Source organism: Papio anubis, chromosome 1, assembly GCF_008728515.1.
Source record: "Papio anubis isolate 15944 chromosome 1, Panubis1.0, whole genome shotgun sequence".
In the NCBI taxonomy this organism is placed as follows: Eukaryota; Metazoa; Chordata; class Mammalia; order Primates; family Cercopithecidae; genus Papio; species Papio anubis.
In genome coordinates, this window is record NC_044976.1 from 114,357,245 (window position 1) to 114,377,706 (window position 20,462).

At 38.4% G+C, this 20,462-nt stretch overlaps 1 protein-coding gene across 7 annotated transcripts in view; it reads left to right on the forward strand.

Moving 5' to 3' along the window:
- Positions 1-20,462, forward strand: part of SLC22A15 (solute carrier family 22 member 15) — an 86,703-nt gene that overhangs the window by 60,968 nt on the left and 5,273 nt on the right. For 6 of the 7 annotated variants that reach the window (XR_002515673.2, XR_002515672.2, XM_003892456.5 and 3 more), the window contains one exon: positions 19,121-19,241. Coding sequence is in view for 5 of the 7 variants with exons in the window: in XM_003892456.5 (XP_003892505.2) it covers positions 19,121-19,241 (121 nt within the window). In the remaining 2 variants the exon portion in view is untranslated. Of the gene's footprint in view, positions 1-299; positions 845-19,120; positions 19,242-20,462 lie in introns of those variants that run through there. The other variant, XM_021922568.2, reaches the window with a different exon arrangement.

A 20,462-nucleotide genomic window follows, 5' to 3' on the forward strand; every position in this document is an offset into this window, starting at 1 on the left:
ATCATAATATAGTGGAGAGATGACCATATGGCATGCTTCATTTCTGTGATTGCATATTGTTTAGCAATTGTGTGGGATATAATGGGCCAGATTCCTTCCATTGCTTCAGCTATTCTCTGGGTGAATAATGTGCTTAGAGGTGCACTATTAATTCTTTCAGGCTATTAAGCTACCATCTGGGGTAACTGAGATGTAGTATTGGTGATGTTAGAGTTGTTTATTTGATGATGAGGAGGATGGATTAGTTCTTCACAGAAAGAAACTTCATCCAAGGTTGTAAATTGCACTCGTCATTACAGCCAACCACAAGATTGGAGAGCAGAGCCCCTGGTTCTCAAAGGTGGCTTTGGTGCCCCTCAACATCTCCAGCATGACTCTCAAGGAACTCCAACAACAACAAGAACAATGGTATTCACTCTTGGTGACAATGGATAGTCTCTTAGTCTTATATAAATGTGAAAACACCTAGTTAGGAAACTGGTATTTTTATATATGTGTAGTTTTGCTATGCAAACACAGCTTCAAGAAGGATCCCTTTAGCATTCTAATGTAACCTGATTGCTGCCCCTGTGTAGACATTCTGTAGCTATTGCTGGTTTTCAATCTCTTTTCACTAGCACACCTGAGGTATGTCAGCGATTGCCTTGGGAACTGTGTTTTTGGTCATGATTTTCTAGGAGGAGTGAGTCACAACAACTCTCTGAAGTTGGAGCACGTGATATAACAAGAGCCCTGTCTTAGGGGCTTTTGGATTTTTTGTTGTTGTTGTTGTTGTTGAGACAGAGTCTCACTTTGTCGCCCAGACTGGAGTGCAGTGGCCGGATCTCAGCTCACTGCAAGCTCCGCCTCCCGGGTTCACACCATTCTCCTGCCTCAGCCTCCCGAGTAGCTGGGACTACAGACGCCTGCCACCTCGCCCAGCTAGGTTTTTGTATTTTTTAGTAGAGACGGGGTTTCACCGTGTTAGCCAGGATGGTCTCGATCTCCTGACCTCGTGATCCGCCCGTCTCGGCCTCCCAAAGTGCTGGGATTACAGGCTTGAGCCACCGCGCCCGACGGCTTTTGGATTTTGATAGGGTTCTGTTATGAAGCTTGCGTTCCAGGTGGCAATCCTTATGAGACGATTTGACGTAAAGTTTTGATAACTACTGGAAATGCATGAAGAATTCATTTTATGTCAGAGTATATCAGGTATTAAATACTCCTTTGGTAAATTGCTTCTCCTTGTGATTCATTTGTGCATGTTGCATTAAAGACCCCAAGGCCGTGTGTTCTCCCTGTTTTATAACCCTCCAGTATGTCTACTTTGCTATTGATTGCCACGTGAGGTTCTATACCTTGAGTCTCTAGTGTAAATTGCTCACTGCTTAGAGTTTACCCAATACTTAGAACAGCTTTAAAGTAATTTTCATAGAATCGTGGAAACTAGAGAACTGAGTAAATTTGCCCATTTTTTATTCTCTAAGCAAATGGGTGCCCCTGCTAATGCGAAGTAGAGGAGGAACTCCCCAGCTATTGCCCTACCATAGACTTGTAGAACTAGGTGCTCAGTTTTGTTTGTCTTCTGGTAAGACAGTGATGGACTTCAAATTGTTGTAGTTTTATATTCAGCAGATTTTGTTTTGCAGAGGCACCTTGAGAATTCGTTTTTTTTTTTTTCTTTTTTTTTTTTTACCTGCAATAGTCCAGCATTCTGTTTATTGCCTCATAGAGAAAAACTTTTCACTAGTCATGTAAACACAACTGTAACCTGTCACACCTTCATAAGCCAGGCCAATTAATGTGTTTCCTCCCCTCCCACTTATTTGCACACTCCAGGTAACCCATCCCCTAGGACTCTACATGTGGCCCTTTCTTGAAATGATCTCTTCTTATAAATAACAAGACAAAAATCTATGGTAAAGGCAGATGTATGGTCTCCCCTCCAGACCAGCAAGTACCACTCTATTTGATTATAATCCGTTTTAAGAGAGCAGCTTGGACCCTTTGTTGATTGTTCCCTTGGTGGACACTGAATAAGAAACAGCGTAGCAGAGTATCTTTGACACTCCACGAATGTGCCTCAGGAGTATGTTACCTCTGTTATACTTAGAAAACGTAGATGTATTGTCTGTTTGTAACGATTTCTTAGCTGGGCATGGTGGCTCTTGCCTGTAATCCCAGCACTTTGGAGGCTGAGGAGGGCAGATCACCTAAGGTCAGGAGTTCGAGACTAGCCTGGCCAACATGGTGAAACCCCATCTCTACTAAAAATACAAAAATTAGTTGGGTATAGTGGCGGGTGCCTGTAATCCTAGCTACTAGGGAGGCTGAGGCAGGAGAATGGCTACAACCCAGGAGGTGGAGGTTGCAGTGAGCCCAGATGGTGCCATTGCTTTCCAGCCTGAGCAACAAGAGCAAAATTCTGTCTCAATTAAAAAAAAAAAAAAAGACTTCCAGGGAAATTATTTCTATTTTTAATATTTCTACTACTTAATTTTAATAAATAATTTCTATATTTAATAACCATTACTATTAAATTTATCATCTTCCACTACCATTGAGCCCATTGTCTTTCATTTAATTCATCACTAGAGAGAGAATATATGGTCACCTTTTTTGTGTAATCCTTTCTATGCTTGCAAAGACTTCCAGCTATGCCTGAATTTTCTCTTCTTTCAGATAAATAGTATTTGTTCTTTAAACTCTCTTTAAACTTTTTGTATTTACTCTTTAAAATATTTTGATGACTTTTTTTTAATCTCAAGTTTTTCAAAGGTTTAGGCTACATTTGTAAAAGTTCTAATAAGTACATATAAAGAAAATGACCTAGCAGTTTGAAAAATTCTGTAGCATCTTGTGTTAGTTTGGAGAGTACTCATTTTCTGTTTGCATTTTGTGTTCCTTTGTCCTCACTTTTCCTTACCAAACATGCGTTCAGTCTTGCCTTTCTGCTAACTCAGGTGACCCTCTACCCATCATTATTTTTTAGCACCTCTACTTGATGTGGGTCTCTGTGTCAGAAGCATTTGTGGAGACTGTGATAATGTATCTCTAGAAGAGATAGCCAGTAAGCCAGAAAATAAATTGTTTGGCATTCCTCAGCCTTTGGTTTATAATTATTAGACATAAGTGTCCTGCCCAGTACATATTTGCATGCTGGTTGGCCTTGAAGTAAATGTTCTCCTCTGGGAGTAATATTAGCAGGTGGCCACTAATGTTTTTCCCAGATTAGTAATCAGACATTTTACCTGAATTCTGTGCTTGCGTGGAGGATTCTAATTAACCTTAGAACACTTGCTACCATTTATTAAGTGTTAATCAAGTGCTGGATTCTCTTTATATACAGAAGGTATTATATATTATCCCCATTTTTATAAAGAAACAAAAGCCCAGATTGGTCAAGCAACATGTCCAAGGTTGCATAGCAAGTAAGTAGCACATCTGGGATTCAGATTCCTTCTAACTCTAAAGTCAGTCCTCTTTTGGGAATGCTGTTTTCTCCTCTTAGATAAGAGAGGTTTTTTTGTATGGTTTGTTTTGAGACAGGGTGTTGCTCTGTTTCCCAGGCTGGACTGCAATAGTGTGGTCATAGCTCACTGCAGCCTTGACCTCTTGGGCTCAAGCAGTCCTACCACCTCAGTCTCCTGAGTAGCTGGGACTACAGGCATGTACCAGCCATGTCAGGCTAATTTTTAAAATTAAAAAAAACATTTTTTTGTAGGCTAGTCTGGAATTCCTAGTCTCAAGTGATTCCCCTGCCTTAGCCTCCCAAAGTGCTGGGATTATAGGCATGACCATCGCACCTGGCCAGATAAGAGTTTTAGAATCAAGGTATTCATTGTAAATAATGAAGCTAAAGTCAGAGGATTAATGCTGCCTGATTAAAGCCAGTTCTTAACTCTTTGGTGTGTAGGCCTGATGGGAATTGGCCAGTGTTGAAGAACCTGGGTTGTCAGAGTGGCATTGGGCTCTCATTGATGAGGTTTATGGCAGTTGTGGTCCTCCCAGAGAATCTGAACAGTAGGAGGTCATGGCGTGATAAACACGGTTCTTAGTGAGGCAGTGTTCTTAGATTCAGCCCTAGCGGCACCTTCGTATCTCATTTCTTTTTCTAACGTGGGTCTGCACATTTCTTTATTTGACTTCTCTAGTGTCTATGATACAAAGGATACTATTCATAAACAAAATTTAGTTCCTAGTCTCAAAGAGTTTACAATCTAATGAGAGTAATTAGGGATTCAAAAATAATAATAAAAGTACTATATGAGAATTGACAGCAAAATGCTGTGGGAACTTTAAACTCAGGCCATGATAGTGATGGAGACCAGCTGACTTGCTTTAAACAACAATAGAACCAGAAAAAATATATACATAAGAAATGTTGATTTGCAGACATTGGACAACAGACTGCATAGGACAGGCAGTGATCCCTGAGAGGAGAAAATAAACAAAGTAGGCTCTGAAAATGCCCTAGCTCATGGTTGCCAAATCACAGTGCAGGGAAGGGAAGCCCAATAAATCATAGCATTCTTACTAAATTGAAGAAACAGAAATTTAAGCTTGGGGAAGCCAAGATGTCTGGAATTTGCTGAGCAAAATACTGGAGAGTAGTAAGTTACACAGAGGAAGAACTCCAGAGGTCTGCAGAAGAAACCTCCTAGTCTTTGGCTGCTTACTGATTTGAGCATGCATTTGAAGAAACTACTGAGGCCAAGGGGAGATCACCAGAAAGTTGCAGGCAGAACAATTCTTGGATTGTTGAGTACAGGAACGGTTTGTGTTCTCTTCAGCCGGTCGCAGAGCATTGGATAGAGACCTCCTAGGTCAGAGTCATTTTAGGAAAAGGCTTTTTTTTTTTTTTGCCATAAATGTGCTTAAAAACCAAACTCAGAAAGATCAACTGATTCTAAGTAACTTAACTACATCACAGAACAAAGACCAAAAAGACTTAAAGGAACAGTAAAGTCCAGCACCCCAAAAAATAACATTAACAACAACAAAAAAATTGACTGTATAGCCTCCAGTCAAAATCACCAGGCATGCAAATAAGCAGGAAAATACCTCCCACAAGTAGAAGAAAAATCAATAGAAACAAAACCAAAAATGCACAGATGATAGAATTAAGAGACAAGAATATTAAAACAGCTATTATAAATGTACTCCATGTGCTTAAGAATACAAGCGGAATACAAGCAGAGAAGTCAAAGGAAAGAAAAGACACATAAAGACATTAAAAAACTATACAACATGAAACAAAAAAATTGAATAAAAAACTAACAAAACATCAGTGAGTTGTGGGACAATATTAAGTGGCCTACATACATGTAATATTAGTCTTAGAAGGATGGGATAAAGAAAAAGTATTTACAGAAATGCTCAAATACTTTGCAAATTTGATGAAAACTATAAACACATAATAAGAAAGTGGTAAGTTCATCAAGAGGATAGAACAGTCTTAACCGTATACTTGTAATAAATTTATAGTACACAAAGCAAAAACATATAGAATTGAAAGGCGAAATAGACAAATCTAAGAAACACAGATACTTCAGTATCACTTTCTCAATGATTGATAGAAAGGTAAACAGAAAATATAGACTTGAACAACCAATATGACCTAATCTATAGGTCACTCTACCCTAAACCAATAGAATATGTATTCCATTTGAAGTGCACACAGAGCATTTGCCAAGAAAGACCTTATTCTAGGCCGTAAAACAAGTTTCAATTAGTTTAGAAGAATTGAAAATTTACAAAAACAAGTTAGTTGACCAGAGTAGAATTAAACTAAAAATCACCAGCAGAAAGGTATCTGGAAGATCCTCAAATACATGGATATGGAACAACACCCTTCTAAAAACATGTGGATTGAGGAAAAAAATCACAAGGAAAACTGGAAAATATTTTTAATTGAACAATAAAATATACTGTATCGGCCCGGCACGGTGGCTCATGCCTATAATCTCAGCAGTTTGGGAGGCCGAGGTGGGTGGATCACTTGAGGTCAGGAGTTCAAGATCAACCTGGCCAACATGATGAAACCCTGTCTCTACTAAAAGTACAAAAATATTAGCCAGTCATGGTGGTGCACACCTGTAATCCCAGCTACTCAGGAGGCTGAGGCAGGAGAATGGCTTGAACCCGGGAAGCAGAGGTTGCAGTGAGCCGAGATTGCGCCACTGCACTCTAGCCTGGGTGACGGAGTGAGACTGTGTCTCAAAAAAATATAAAGTATACTGTATCAGAGTTTATGGGAGGCAGATAAAGTAATGCTTAATGGGAAATTTATATAATTCTTTTAAGTATCAGAAAAAAAGAAAGTTTTCAAATTAATGATCTGAGCTTCCAACTTAGGAAAGTAGATAACAAATTTTAAAAAAGAAGAGCTAATTAAGCACAATGCAAGCACAGGAAGAAAATAATAAATATAAAAGCAAAAAAATCAATGGAATGAAAAGCAAAACAATGGAGAAAAGTCAATGAAACCAAAAGCTGGTTGTTTAAGACCAATACAATGATTAAACCTCTAACCACGACAATGAAGAAGAAAGAAAGAAGACACACATTACCAATATGTGGAATGAAAGAGGGGACATCATTATAGAACCTATAGGCATTAATAAGGGAATATTACGAACATTTTTATGTCAATAAATTCAGCTCAGGTAAAATGGGCAAATTTCTTGAAAGATTGCAAACTACCAAAGCTTACTTAAAAACATATAGATAACCTGAATAGCACCACTAAAAAAAAATTGAATTTGTAGTTAAAAACATTTCCACAAAGAGAATTCTAGGCCCAGATGGCTTTACTGGTAAATTCTATGAAACACAGAAGAAAGAGCATCAATTGTACACACTTTTCCAGAAAATAAAGAGGAGAGAATAACTCTCCCAACTTAGCCTCTAAGGGCCAGCAATTACTTTGGTACCTAAACCAAACAAAATAAAGGCATTATAAGAAGAGAAAACTACAGATCAATATCTCTCATTAATATAGATGTAAAAATCTTAAACAAAGTATTAGCAAATTGAGTCCAGCACTGCATAAAAAAGGCAGTACACAATGACTATAGCAAGTTTTATCCCACAAATACAAGGTTGGTTTAACATTCAAAAGCCAGTTAGTGGCCAGGCATGGTGGCTCATGCTTGTAATCCTAGCACTTTGGGAGGCCGAGGGGGATGGGTCACGAGGTCAGGAACTTTCTTAACTTGATAAAAAGTATTAAGGGAATACCTACAGTAAACATCACATTTACTGGTGAAAGACTGAATACTTATCTAAGATCAGGAAAAAGTCCAGGATGTCCATTCTTAGCACTTCTATGGAACATTGTACAAAAAGTACTAGTGAATATAATAAAGCAATAAAAAGAAATTAAAGGGATTTCAACTGGAACAGAAGTAAAACTGTCTTTATTCACCAGACTACATCATGATCACCTTCATAGAAAATCCATACAAAAAAGAAATCTGTAAGAATTAATTGATGAGCTTAGCAGAGTCATGTGATAAACAATTTTCTTTCTACATATTAGCAACAAATAGTTAAAAACTGAAATAAACCGATGCCATTTATAATAAAATTAAACTATGAAAAATGTAGGGATAAATTTTATGAAATATGTATATGACTACAAAAAACTTTAAAATGCTGATGAGAAAAATTAAAGAAGATGAACTAAATGAATTGGTAATCGTAATAATAAATAAATAGATTACCATGCTCATGGACCAGAAGCCATTAAGATATCAGCTCTCCCCAAATTGATTTATCTTCATTCAGTGTGATATCAATAAAATTTCCAGCAGTCTTCTTTTGGTGATATAAATTGACAAGTTAATACTAATTTTTTTTTTTTTTAGACGGAGTCTTGCTCTGTCACGGCCAGGCTGGAGTGCAGTGGCGTGATCTCGGCTCACTGCAACCTCTGCCTTCTGGGTTCAAGGGGTTCTCATGTCTCAGCCTCCCGAGTAGCTGGGATTACAGGCGCCCGCCATCACGCCCGGCTAATTTTTTGTATTTTTTAGTAGAGACAGAGTTTCACCATGTTGGTCAGGCTAGTCTTGAACTCCTGACCTCAGATGATCTGCCTGCCTCAGCTTCCCAAAGTGCTGGGATTACAGGTGTGAGCCACTGCATCCGGCCAATACTAAAATTTATATGGAAATTTAAAGGATCTGGATTATCCAGAATAATTTTATCATGGAAAAACAAAGTTGAAGAACTTAACTACCTGATTATAAGAGTTACAACAGGCCGGGCATGGTGGCTTATGCCTATAATCCCAGCACTTTGGGAGGCTGAGGCGGGTGGATCACCTGAGGTCAGGAGTTCGAGACCAGCTTGGCCAACATGATGTAACCCCATCTCTACTAAAAATACAAAAATTATCTGGGCGTGGTGGTGCACATCTGTAATCCCAGCTACTCTGGAGGCTGAGGCAGGAGAATTGCTTGAACCCGGGAGGTGGAGGTTGCAGTGAGCCGAGATCATGCCACTGCACTCTAGCCTGGGCTACAGAGTAAGATTCCATCTCAAAAAAAAAAAAAAAAAAGACTTATAATAAAGTTACATTAATCAAGACAGTACAATATTGGCATAGGAATGTCTGTACAGATAATGGAACAGAACTGAGTGTGAAATAGAACCACATATATGGTCAGTTGATTTTTTTTTTTTGACAGAGCTGAGATTTCATTTACTTTTTAAAAATAAAAATATTTTGCTCAGTCATAATGTACATACAGAAAAGTGCTCATGGTCAATTAATTTTTGATGAAAATGACATGTTAATTCAATGAGGAAAAGATAACCTTTTTAAAAAATGGTGCTGAAATAATTGGATCTCCATATACAAAAAATATAACTTCAACCTATAAATCACATTATATGCAGCAATAAACTTGAAATGGTTGTTAAACTGAAATGTAAATGCTAAAACTGTATTATACAACTAGTAGAAGAGAACATTGGAGAAAAATCTTAGTGACTTTGAGTTAGGCAAAGATTTCTTAACTAGGACACAAAAAGCATGAAAAGAAAAAAATTCATGAACTAGACTTCATAAAATTAAAAACTTTTGATTTTTAAAGGACACTATTACAGAAATGAAAAGTAAGACACAAACTGGGAGAAAATATATGTAAAACATATATCTGATAAAAGACTTGTATCCAGAATATAGAAAGGACTTTAATAATAAGGAAAAAATGAGCAAAAGATTTGAATGGATGCTTCTCCAAAAAGATATAAAAATGACAAATAAATATGGGGAAAGTTGTTCAACATCTTCAGACATTAGGGAAATAGAAATTGAAACCACAATATCAGGATCATCATGGCAGACGGAAGGCAGGACTAGATTGCAGCTCTGACTCAGATGGACAGAGCACTGTGTAGAGGCTCGCATCATGAACTTTAGCTCCAGATTGACAGCAAGAAGAAACCAGCAATCCCAAGAGGACCCACAGTCCGTCTGAAGGAAGCAGCCTGCTCCTGCAGGACCTGGAGACATTCCAAATACTGAGTGCCCCAATTGCGGAAGTGGGAAAAGGAGATCCTCTTCTCCCGAACACACACCCCCACTGGAGAAACTGAAGGCCTGTTTGCAGGAGAAGTTATTAAGACAGCCAGCAAAATATAGGGGTAGAAGAAGCAGCGGGAAAGGCCCTGGGAGCTCGCTGGGTCCCTAAGGAGGCCACAGGGATCCCTTGTGAGGGTGGCCTAGCCCTGCCCCCACCTGACAGCCTTCCCTCCCCACCTTGGTAGCTGAAGACAAAAGGCAAATAATCTTGGGAGTTCTAGGGCCCCACCCACCACTGGTTCCTCTCCATACTACCATAGCTGATGCTCTCTGGAAAAGTGCCACCTCCCAGCAGGAAGCCAACTAGCACAAAAATAGAGCATTAAGCCACAAAAACTGACTGGGTACAGTGGCTCACGCCTGTAATCCTGGCACTATGGGAGGCCGAGGTGGGCGGATCACGAGGTCAGGAGTTCGAGACTAGCCTGGCCATGATGGTGAAACACCGTCTATACTAAAAATATAAAAATTAGCTGAGTATGGTGGCATGTGGCTGTACCTCCCAGCTACTCGGGAGGCTGAGGCAGAAGAATCGCTTGAACCCAGGAGGCGGAGATTACCGTGAGCCAAGATTGTGCCACTGCACTCCAGCCTCCAGCCTGGGCGACAGAGCAAGACTCCATCTCAAAAAACAAACAAACAAAAACCCCACAAAAGCTAAGAACCCTCACGGAGTCCATTGCACCTTCCTGGCACCTGCACTGGAACAGACACTGTTATCCACGGCTGAGAGACCTGTAGACAGTTCACATCACAGGACTCTGCAGACAACCCCCAGTACCAGCCCGGAGCCAGGTAGACTTGCTGGGTGGCTACACCCAAAAGAGAGACAACAATCACTGCAGTTTGGTTCACATGAAGCCACATCCATAGGAAAAGGGGGAGAGTACTACATCAAGGGAATACCCCATGAGACAAAAGAATCTAAACAGCAGCCTTCAGCCTAGACCTTCCCTCTGACAGAGAAAAGGTTATTTATTAAACTGAGGCACCAGAGAAAGGCAAAGTCCAATGCGAGGAACTCCAAAAAATGATACAGGAAATGAAGGGAGAAATATTCAAGGAAATAGACAGCTTAAATAAAAAACAATGCAAACTTCAGGAAACATTGGACATACTTATAGAAATGCAAAAGGCTCTGGAAAGTCTCAGCTATAGAATTGAACAAGTAGAAGAAAGAAATTCAAAGCTCTAAGACAAGGTTTTTGAATTAACCCAATGCAACAAAGACAAAGAAAAAAGAATGAGAAGATATGAACAAAGCCTCCAAGAAGTCTGGGATTATGTTAAATGACCAAACCAAAGAATAATTGGTATTCCTGAGTAAGAAGAGAAATGTAAAAGTTTGGAAAACATATATGGGGGATTAATCGAGGAAAACTTCCCTGGCCTTGCTAGAGACCTAGATGTTCCAAATACAAGAAGCACAAAGAACACCTGGGAAATTCATCACAAAAAGGTCATCGCTTAGGCCCATTGTCATCAGGTTATGTAAAGTTAAGACAAAGGAAACAATCTTAAGAAACTGTGAGACAGAAGCAGCAGGTAACCCATAAAGGAAAACTTCTCAGATTAACAGCAGATTTCTCAGCACAACCCTACAAGCCAGAAGGGATTGGGGCCCTATCTTCAGCCTCCTCAAACAGAACAATTATCAACCAGGAATTTTGTATCCAGTGAAATTAAGCATCATTTTTGAAGGAAATATAGTATTTTTCAGACAAACAAATGCTGAGAGAATTCACCACTAACAAGCCACCACTACAAGAACTGCTAAAAGGAACTCTAAATCTTGAAACAAATCCTGGAAACACATCAAAACAGAAACTCTTTAAAGCATAAATCACAGGACCTATAAAACAAAATACAAGTTAAAAAGCAAAAACAACAAAAAAGGTACACAGGCAAAACATAGCACAATGAATGCAAGGGTACCTCAGGTCTCAATACTAACACTGAATATAAATGGCCTAACTGCCCCACTTAAAACTTACAGAACTGCAAAATGGTTAAGAACTCACCAAGCAACTATCTGCTGCCTTAGGAGACTCACCTAACACATTAGGGACTCACATAAACTTAAGGTAAAGGGGTGGAAAAGGCATTTCATACAAATGGACACAAAAAGTGAGCAGGGGTAGCTATTCTTATATCAGATAAAACAAAGCAACAGCGGTTAAAAGAGACAAGGAGGGACATTATGTAACTGTGAAAGACCTTGTCCAACAGGAAAATATCACAATCCTAAACATATATGCACCTAACACTAGAGCTCTCAAATTTATAAAACAAATAATAATATACCTAGAATAATAATATACCTAGGAAATGAGATAGCAACATATTAATAATGGGGGACTTCATTACTCCACTGACAGCACTAGACAGGTCATCAAGACAAAGTCAACAAAGAAACAATGGATTTAAACTATACCTTGGAACAAATGGACTTAACAGATATATACAGAGTATTTCATGTGACAGCCACAGAATACACATTCTATTCAACAGCACATGGAACTTTCTCCAAGATAGACCATATGATAAGCCCTAAAACGAGCCTCAATAAATTTAAGAAATTTGAAATTGTATCAAGCACTCTCTTAGACCACAGTGGAATGAAACTGGAAATCAACTCCAAAAGGAACCTTCAAAACCACGCAAATACATGGAAATTAAATAACCTGCTCCTGAATGAGCAATGGGTCAAAACCAAAATCAAGATGGAAATTAAAAAATTCTTCGAACTGAATGACAGTAATGACACAACCTATCAAAACCTCTGGGATATAGCAAAGGCAGTGCTAAGAGGAAAGTTCATACCCCTAAACGCCTACATCAAAAAGACCCAAAGAGTACAAAGTGACATTCTAAGGTCATACCTCAAGGAGCTAGAGAAACAAGAACAAACCAAATCCAAACCCAGCAGGAGAAAGGAAATAACCAAGATCAGAGTAGAACTAAATGAAATAGAACAAACGAATACAAAAGATAAATGAAACGAAAAGCTGGTTCTTTGAAAAGATAAATATAATTGATAGATCATTAGCAAGATTAACTAAGAAAAGAAGAGAGAAAATCCAAATAACCTCATTAAGAAATGATACAGGAGATATTACAACTGACACCACTGAAATACAAAAGATCATTCAAGGCTACTGTGAACACCTTCACACACATAAACTAGAAAACCTAGGAAGAGATGGATAAGTTCATGGAAAAATACAACCCTCCTAGCTTAAATCAGGAATAATTAGATACCCTGAACAGACCAATAACAAGCAGCAAGATTGAAAAGGTAATTTAAAAATTACCAACAAAAAAATGTCCAGGACCAGACGAATTTACAGCAGAATTCTACCAGACATTTAACGAATTGGTACCAATCCTTTTGACACTATTCCACAAGATAGAGAAAGAAGGAACCTTCCCTAATTCATTCTTTGAAGCCAGCATCACCCTAATACCAAAACCAGGAAAGGACATAACCAAAAAAGAAAACTACACACTGATATCCTTGATGAACATAGTTGCTAAAATCCTTAACAGAATACTAGCTAACCAAATCCAACAACATATCAAAAAGATAACCCACTACGATCAAGTGGATTTCATACCAGGGAAGCAAGGATGGTTTAACATACGCAAGTCGATGTGATACACCATATAGTTAAAAACAAAAATCACATGATCATCTCAATAGATACAGAAAAAGCATTAGACAAAACCCAGCATCTTTTTATGATTATAACTCGGCATACGAGGGACATACCTCAATGTAATAAAAGCCATCTATAACAAACCCACAAACAACAAAATACTGAAAAGTTGAAAACATTCCCTCTGAGAACTGGAACAAGACAAGAATGCCCACTCTCACCACTTCTCTTCAACATAGTACTGGAAGTCCTAGCTAGAGCAATCAGACAAGAGAAAGAAATAAAGGGCAACCAAATCAGTAAAGAGGAAGTCAAACTGTCACTGTTTGCTGATGATATAATTGTTTACCTCAGAAACCCTAAAGACTCCTCCAGAAAGCTCCTGGAACTGATAAAAGAATTCAGCATAGTTTCTGGATACAAGATTAATGTACACTAATCAGTAGCTCTTCTATACACCAATGGCAACCAAGCAGCGAATCAAATCAAGAACTCAACCCCTTTATAGTAGCTGCCAAAAAATGAAATACTTAGAAATATACCTAACCAAAGAGTCAAAAGACCTCTACAAGGAAAACTACAAAACTCTGCTGAAAGAAATCATAGATCACACAAATAAATGGAAAAACATTCCATGCTCATGGATGGGTAGAATCAATGTTGTGAAAATTGCCAAAAGCAATCTACAAATTCAGTGCAATCCTTATTAAAATACCACCATCATTCTTCACAGAATTAGAAAAAAACAATTCTAAAATTCATATGGAACCAAAAAAGAACCCACATAGGCAAAGCAAGACTAAGCAAAAAGAACGAATCTGGAGTCATCACACTACCTGATTTCAAATTATACTATAGGGCCATAGTCACCATAACAGCATGGTACTGGTATAAAAATAGGCACATAGACCAATGGAATGGAATAAAGAACCCAGAAATAAAGCCAAATACTTACAGCCAACTGATCTTCAAGAAAGCAAAAAAAAAAAAAAAAAACCATAGTGGGGAAAGGGCAACCTTTTCAACAAATGGTGTTGGGATAATTGGCTAGCCACATGTAGAAGAATGAAATTGGATCCTCATTCCTCACCTTATACAGAAATCAACTCAAGATGGATTAAGGACTTAAATCTAAGATCTGAAACTATAAAAATACTAGAAGATAACCCTGGAAAAACCCTTCTAGATATTGGCTTAAGCAAGGATTTCATGATCAAGAACTCAAAAACAAATGCAATTAAAACAAAGATAAATAGTTGGGACTTAATTAAAATAAAGAGCTTTTGCATAGCAAAAGGAACAGTCAGCAGAGTAAACAGACAACACGCAGAGTGGGAGAAAATCTTCACAATCTTTACATCTGACAAAGGACTAATATTCAGAATCTACAACAAACTCAAACAAATCAGTAAGAAAAAACAAACAATCCCATCAAAAAGTGGGCCAAGAACAAGAATAGACAATTCTCAAAAGAAGATATACAAATGGCCAAAAAACATATGAAAAAATGCTCAACATCACTAATGATCAGGAAAATGCAAATCAAGGCCACAATGCAATACCATCTTACTCCTGCAAGGCTGGCCATAATCAAAAAATCAAAAAACAGTAGATGTTGGCATGGATGTGAGTGATCAGGGAACACTTCTACACTGCTGGTGGAAATGTAAACTAGTACAGCCACTATGGAAAACAGTGTGAAGATTCCTTAAAGAACTAAAAGTAGAACTACCATTTGATCCAGCAGTCCTACTACTGGATATCTACCCAGAGGAAAAGAAGTCATTATTCAAAAAATATACTTGCACATGCATGTTTATAGCAGCACAATTCCCAAATGGAAAATCATGGAACCAACCCAAATGCTTATTAGTCAATGAGTGGATAAAGAAACTGTGGTATATATTCAATGGAATACTACTCAGCCATAAAAAGGAATGAATTAATGGCATTTGCAGCAACCTGGATGAGACTGGAGACTATTATTCTAAGTGAATTAACTCAGGAATGGAAAACCAAACATCATATGTTCTCACTGATATGTGGGAGCTAAGCTGTGAGGACACATAGGCATAAGAATGATACAATGGACTTTGGGGACTTGGAAGGAAGCGTGGGAAGGGGCAAGGGATAAAAGACTACAAATAGGGTGCACTGTATATTGCTCAGGTGATGGGTGCAACAGAATCTCATAAATCACCATTAAAGAACTTACACATGTAACCAAATACCACCTGTACCTCAATAACTTATGGAAACTAAAACAAAAATAAAAATGAAACCACAGTGAGATACCACAGCACACTGATTAAAATGACAAAAATTACAGAGACCACAAGTGTTGGTGATAAAGAGGAACTGTAACTCATATACACTACTAGTGAAAATACAAAATGGTAAAGACACTCTGGAAAATATTTAGCAGCTTATTTTAAAGTGCTTACTATATGACCCAGTTTTATTCATGAGGAGTGGAAACCTAGATCCACACAAAGACTTTGATGCAAATGTTCATAGTGAATTTATTAATAATAGCCCCAAACCGGAAGGAACTCAAATGCCCTTCAGCTGATGAATGGATAAACAAATTGTGGTATATCAATACAATGGAATATTAGTCAACAACAAAAAAGGAATGAACTATGTCCTGCTATGCTAAGTGAAAGAAACCAAACACAAAAGTCTACAAACAGTATTATATTATTGTGAAATTCTAGAAAAGGTGAAACTATGGTGACAGAAGTTTGTGTGTATATGCTTTTTATAAAAAGTCAAAGGGAAGCAAAATGAATTGTAATTCTTACCCCATTTATGTATCATAGTAGAGGACCTGTACCTGTCTTAAAGATTTTTAACATGTGAACGATCAAAATGAACAATTTGCTTGCAATCACACAGTGAATGAAGTGGATGACAAAGTTGAATTTTTGCTATTTTGGGTCGGTGAAGTGTGACTGTGTCATACTAAGACATTTTTTTCTGGTGATCCCAAATGGTCTCTGAAAAACCTTCCAGAAAAATAGTTCTGAAAATTGTGTCTTTAGTAGTTTCTTCATTGGAATAAATTTATAGCCTCCTTGAGTTCAGAATTTGAAGAATACAAGTGTTTTGAGATTTCCTTTTTTAAAAATATAGTTTAGTTTTGCTTATGTCTTTTAAATCGCTCTTTTTTTAGACCATCACTTTGGACATTCGTTGGTAACAGCCAATAATATCTGATTTTCAGATAAAGAATCCAGGGAGCCAGTCTAATGGCTGCAAAGCCTTCCTGAGCATTTGCCAGGACCAGCAGCTCAGCAGCCACACAGGCAGAAGTCCCAAAAAGAATAAGAAATAATTTTCTCATAATCAAACGTGTCTGAAATGGACATGGGCTATCTTGAGGAAAAAGTGAATTTCCCTGGTTTAAGTGGCAACTGCAGACCCCGTTGGCAGGCACATATGAGAGAAGTTTTAAGCATCAGATGGGGCGTTGGACTAATGCACGCATTCTGTGGACATGTACCTGGAGCCAGGCTTCCCAAATGGGCTACAGCTAGAGCTATCCTGACCCTGTCATGGAAAACTTCATCTAGCTTTGGATCTTGTGGATATTAAGAAGATAGACTTTCTGTGACACACCCTTGGAATCCAGATTTCAAGGATGGCAGTTCTTTAGCCTGTTGTTAAAGATGTGTAGTGCCTCCATACAGTTCTGAAAGATGCCATTCTGTATGGGTTGAAAACAGTCCCAGAGATCATTTACAATCAAGCAAATGTGCATATTTCTGTTTGGTTCAATGCTATCCAATAGCTTTTCCCAACTCATTCTGTTTTCTGGAAAATAATTGATGAATTTAATTTGCCCTTATTATTGGTTTAAGTGAAAATGTTAGATCTCAAAAGTTGAGAAACGTATATCAGGGTAAATGCTGAAAGACATGATTCTTTATCAGAAGCACCTTGTGGCTTGAAAATACATATCCAGGACTTAGAAGAGCTAACATCTTCTTCCAAACAACCTAGTAGAAGAGTTCGAGAAAGCTGCCCCAAAAGGTGGAGTTTGGCAGAGTCTGGACTACTCTATTCAGGGCATACTCTTTAAAGAAGATGATTTTATAGTTAAGCAGGGAAGGTGAAACTTATTTTTTGGACTGGGGCATATCTATGCCTCCCTCCTCTCAAGTTGAGAGACCATGAACACAGGTTCTATTCACTAAATTAATCCCTCTTGTAGTCCTTCCATGTATTAATTCAGCAGATATTTAGTGAGCACCAGTGTACATAGTGCTATGGGAGGTGCAGTTAGGAACACAAATATAAGGAAGATACCAACTTGGGTCTGAAAGAACTCGAAATCCCAATATGGACAGGCAAAATGGAAAAGTAAGCAGCCACAAGGCAGTGTCTGAGGCACACCAGTTGAATGAATTGGAAAGTAGGGGCAATGGAGGTCAAATGAAAGAAAGCATATTTCATTTCAGCTGTTTAGGGGAAGAGTGGTTTCTGTGAGCCATACATTCCTAAGGAAGGAACGAGAGTGTTCTCTCTGGCAGAAATGTCAAGGAGAATGAGACGCAATTACATTTGGTGATGAGGACATTGCTGCTGACCTTCAAGAGTAGGAATTTCAGGAGAGGATGGTATTGGAAGCCACATTGTAAGTTGCTGGGGCAGGTGCATTGGAGGAAGTGGAGTGGTGGTCACTCACTGGGACGTTTGATAGGGAACGGTAGGAAGTACAACAGAGTCAATGAGAACTTTTTTGCCTCATAAGGAGTAAATTGTTATTTTGAAGGTAGAGGCAAATGATTCTTGAAGGGGAGAGGTTAAACTTTTATTTAAAAAAATCATTAAATTGTAGAATCCCAGAAAGTATAATGTTAATAAAGGAAAAAAACATAAGATAATTGTTAGCATTTTTGGTAAAGAAATGAACTGACATAAAATACATTTTTTGCATTTTAAATAAAAGCATTACATTAAGAAACTAAAATATTACTATTGATTAGTAATTCAAGTGAGAAGTTGAGGAGTAAAAGTTATTTCATATTTAGATTCTTGTTATTTACAGAACATTGGTCGGGCGTAGTGGCTCACACCTGTAATCCTAGCACTTTGGAAGACCGAGGCAGGTGGATCACCTGAGGTCAGGAGGTCAAGACCAGCCTGGCCAACATGGTGAAACACTGTCTCTACTAAAAATATAAAAATTAGCTGTGCGTAGTGGCGGTTGCCTGTAATTCCAGCTACTCAGGAGGCTGAGGCAGGAGAATCGCTTGAGCCTAGGAGGTGGAGGTTGCAGTGAGCAGAGATGGCGCCATGGCACTCCAGCCTGGGAGACAAGAGCAAGACTCTGTCTCAAAAAAAAGAAAGAAAGAACATTAATGTCTTTGATCTTCTGATAGTAATTGAAAGGCATTGTTCCTTACCTTCTCAGTGAAACAAGATACAAACTGCATGTAAGAGCTTTTCTGGAGCTTACCTCTGTCTCATGTATTTATCAGGGCTTGTTGTGCAGACCACTGTTTTACATCATTGATTATGTGAGTAAGAGGGAAGAAAGGAGAGTCAAGTTACACCCTTGGAAGATGAAACTTATAATTTCCATGAAGCTTACTTTATGACAGTACAGAAGTTTTCAGGGTACTCTGTCATTCAGGAGTGAGTGAAAGTTTATCACACTTAATGACACCAGTATGTAAGTTTTCAAGGGTAGAGCCAAAACACTGAAAAAATAGTTGTGTGTGTTTGTGTGATTACTAAACCTTCTGAATGTGTATGTGGTTACACTACCTCTTTGCTCTTTGAGATCAACATGAATGCTGCCCGCTCCATCAAAATGAAATGTGCCATTTAGAGGAATTATTTTAACTGTGGGTCTCACAGGCATTGCTCTTGTCCTCCTCAGACACAGGTGTGTTTGCAGTGGTGAACAGCCATTCCTTGTCCTTGCTGGGGAAGCTGACCATCAGTGCTGCCTTTAACATTGTTTATATCTACACCTCTGAGCTTTACCCTACAGTCATCAGGTATGTGTCTCACACAGCCTCATTCTTCACACATTCTACACTTTGTCATCCATTCTTGCACCAACAGAGGTGTGGTACTCATTTCATCTGCTTCTGGAGTTAGTGTGGGGCAGCAGTAATTCAGCAAGCAGTTTAGGCTAAGAGCCTGCCTTTGCAGACTGCTCTCTGCCTGCTCTGCTAGGAAAATGTCACTTTATGGTAGACTGAATTCCTTCGTGTAAGTTGTAAGAGAAGTACTGTATGCTAGGCATATTCTATCACCCAAACAGTGCGCAGATGCTGTTATTCTTTTGGTGAATTTTATTTATTCAGTCACTTATCCTGTATCACACATCACAGACAAGGGGACAAGCTCCCTATTCTCACAGAGCCTCCATTTTAACACAAAATAGACACATTTTTAAATGATAATTTCATATAGTAACAAGTGAATATCAGAGTTAAACAGCAATTGTTAAAGCTGGGTTCTTAGTGAATAGGATGTGTTTATATTGAAAAGGATAAATATCCAGCCTAAATTTTCCTTCATAAAATAAGTCTGAAAGCAAGAAACACACCCAAATTTGAAGGATGGGAGTGCAGCTGAGGCTTTGCAGAACTGCTTCTGTGGTCTGGGCAGGTATTCTCTCAGCTGGCTCTTTCTCAGTCTTTTAGAGGATCTTTCCAAACAATCCTTCTCCTTCCCTTATCCATGCAAGAAGCCTCATGGTTGTTTCTGCCTGTTAATTTAAAATTATTTTTCCCAGTAAGAGATCAGAGTGTCTGCAATTGGCTAGTAATTTCCTAGTTGGTCCTGTAACCTACTTTACGTGGCTACTGGCTATAAAACTAGCATGATGATTTTATCCAAACTGGGACAATTTTGAGAGCAAATGTGAGTATGAACTTTTCAGCTGGGATTACAGAGTGCTGTATCCCTCCACCCAAAACCGTTAATTATCATTCTCTCTCCTTCCCTCTCTCCTTCCTACCTTTTTTATGCCTGCACTCACCATAAAGGTGTTCTTGGTTTCCTGACAGTACACACTTAGGCAATTTCTATTTATATACTTGACCCGTTAATTGTTAATTAGTTGAGTTTAAATAAATGAGCAGCCTTTTCAGATCATAAAACCCTGGCTCTTTGTAAGAGACCTAAGGCGTAAAAACCCATGAGAACTTTTAATTTAAAAATATTCAAATGCTCTTTTCTATATCATCCTTTGTGGATCCACTGTCCAC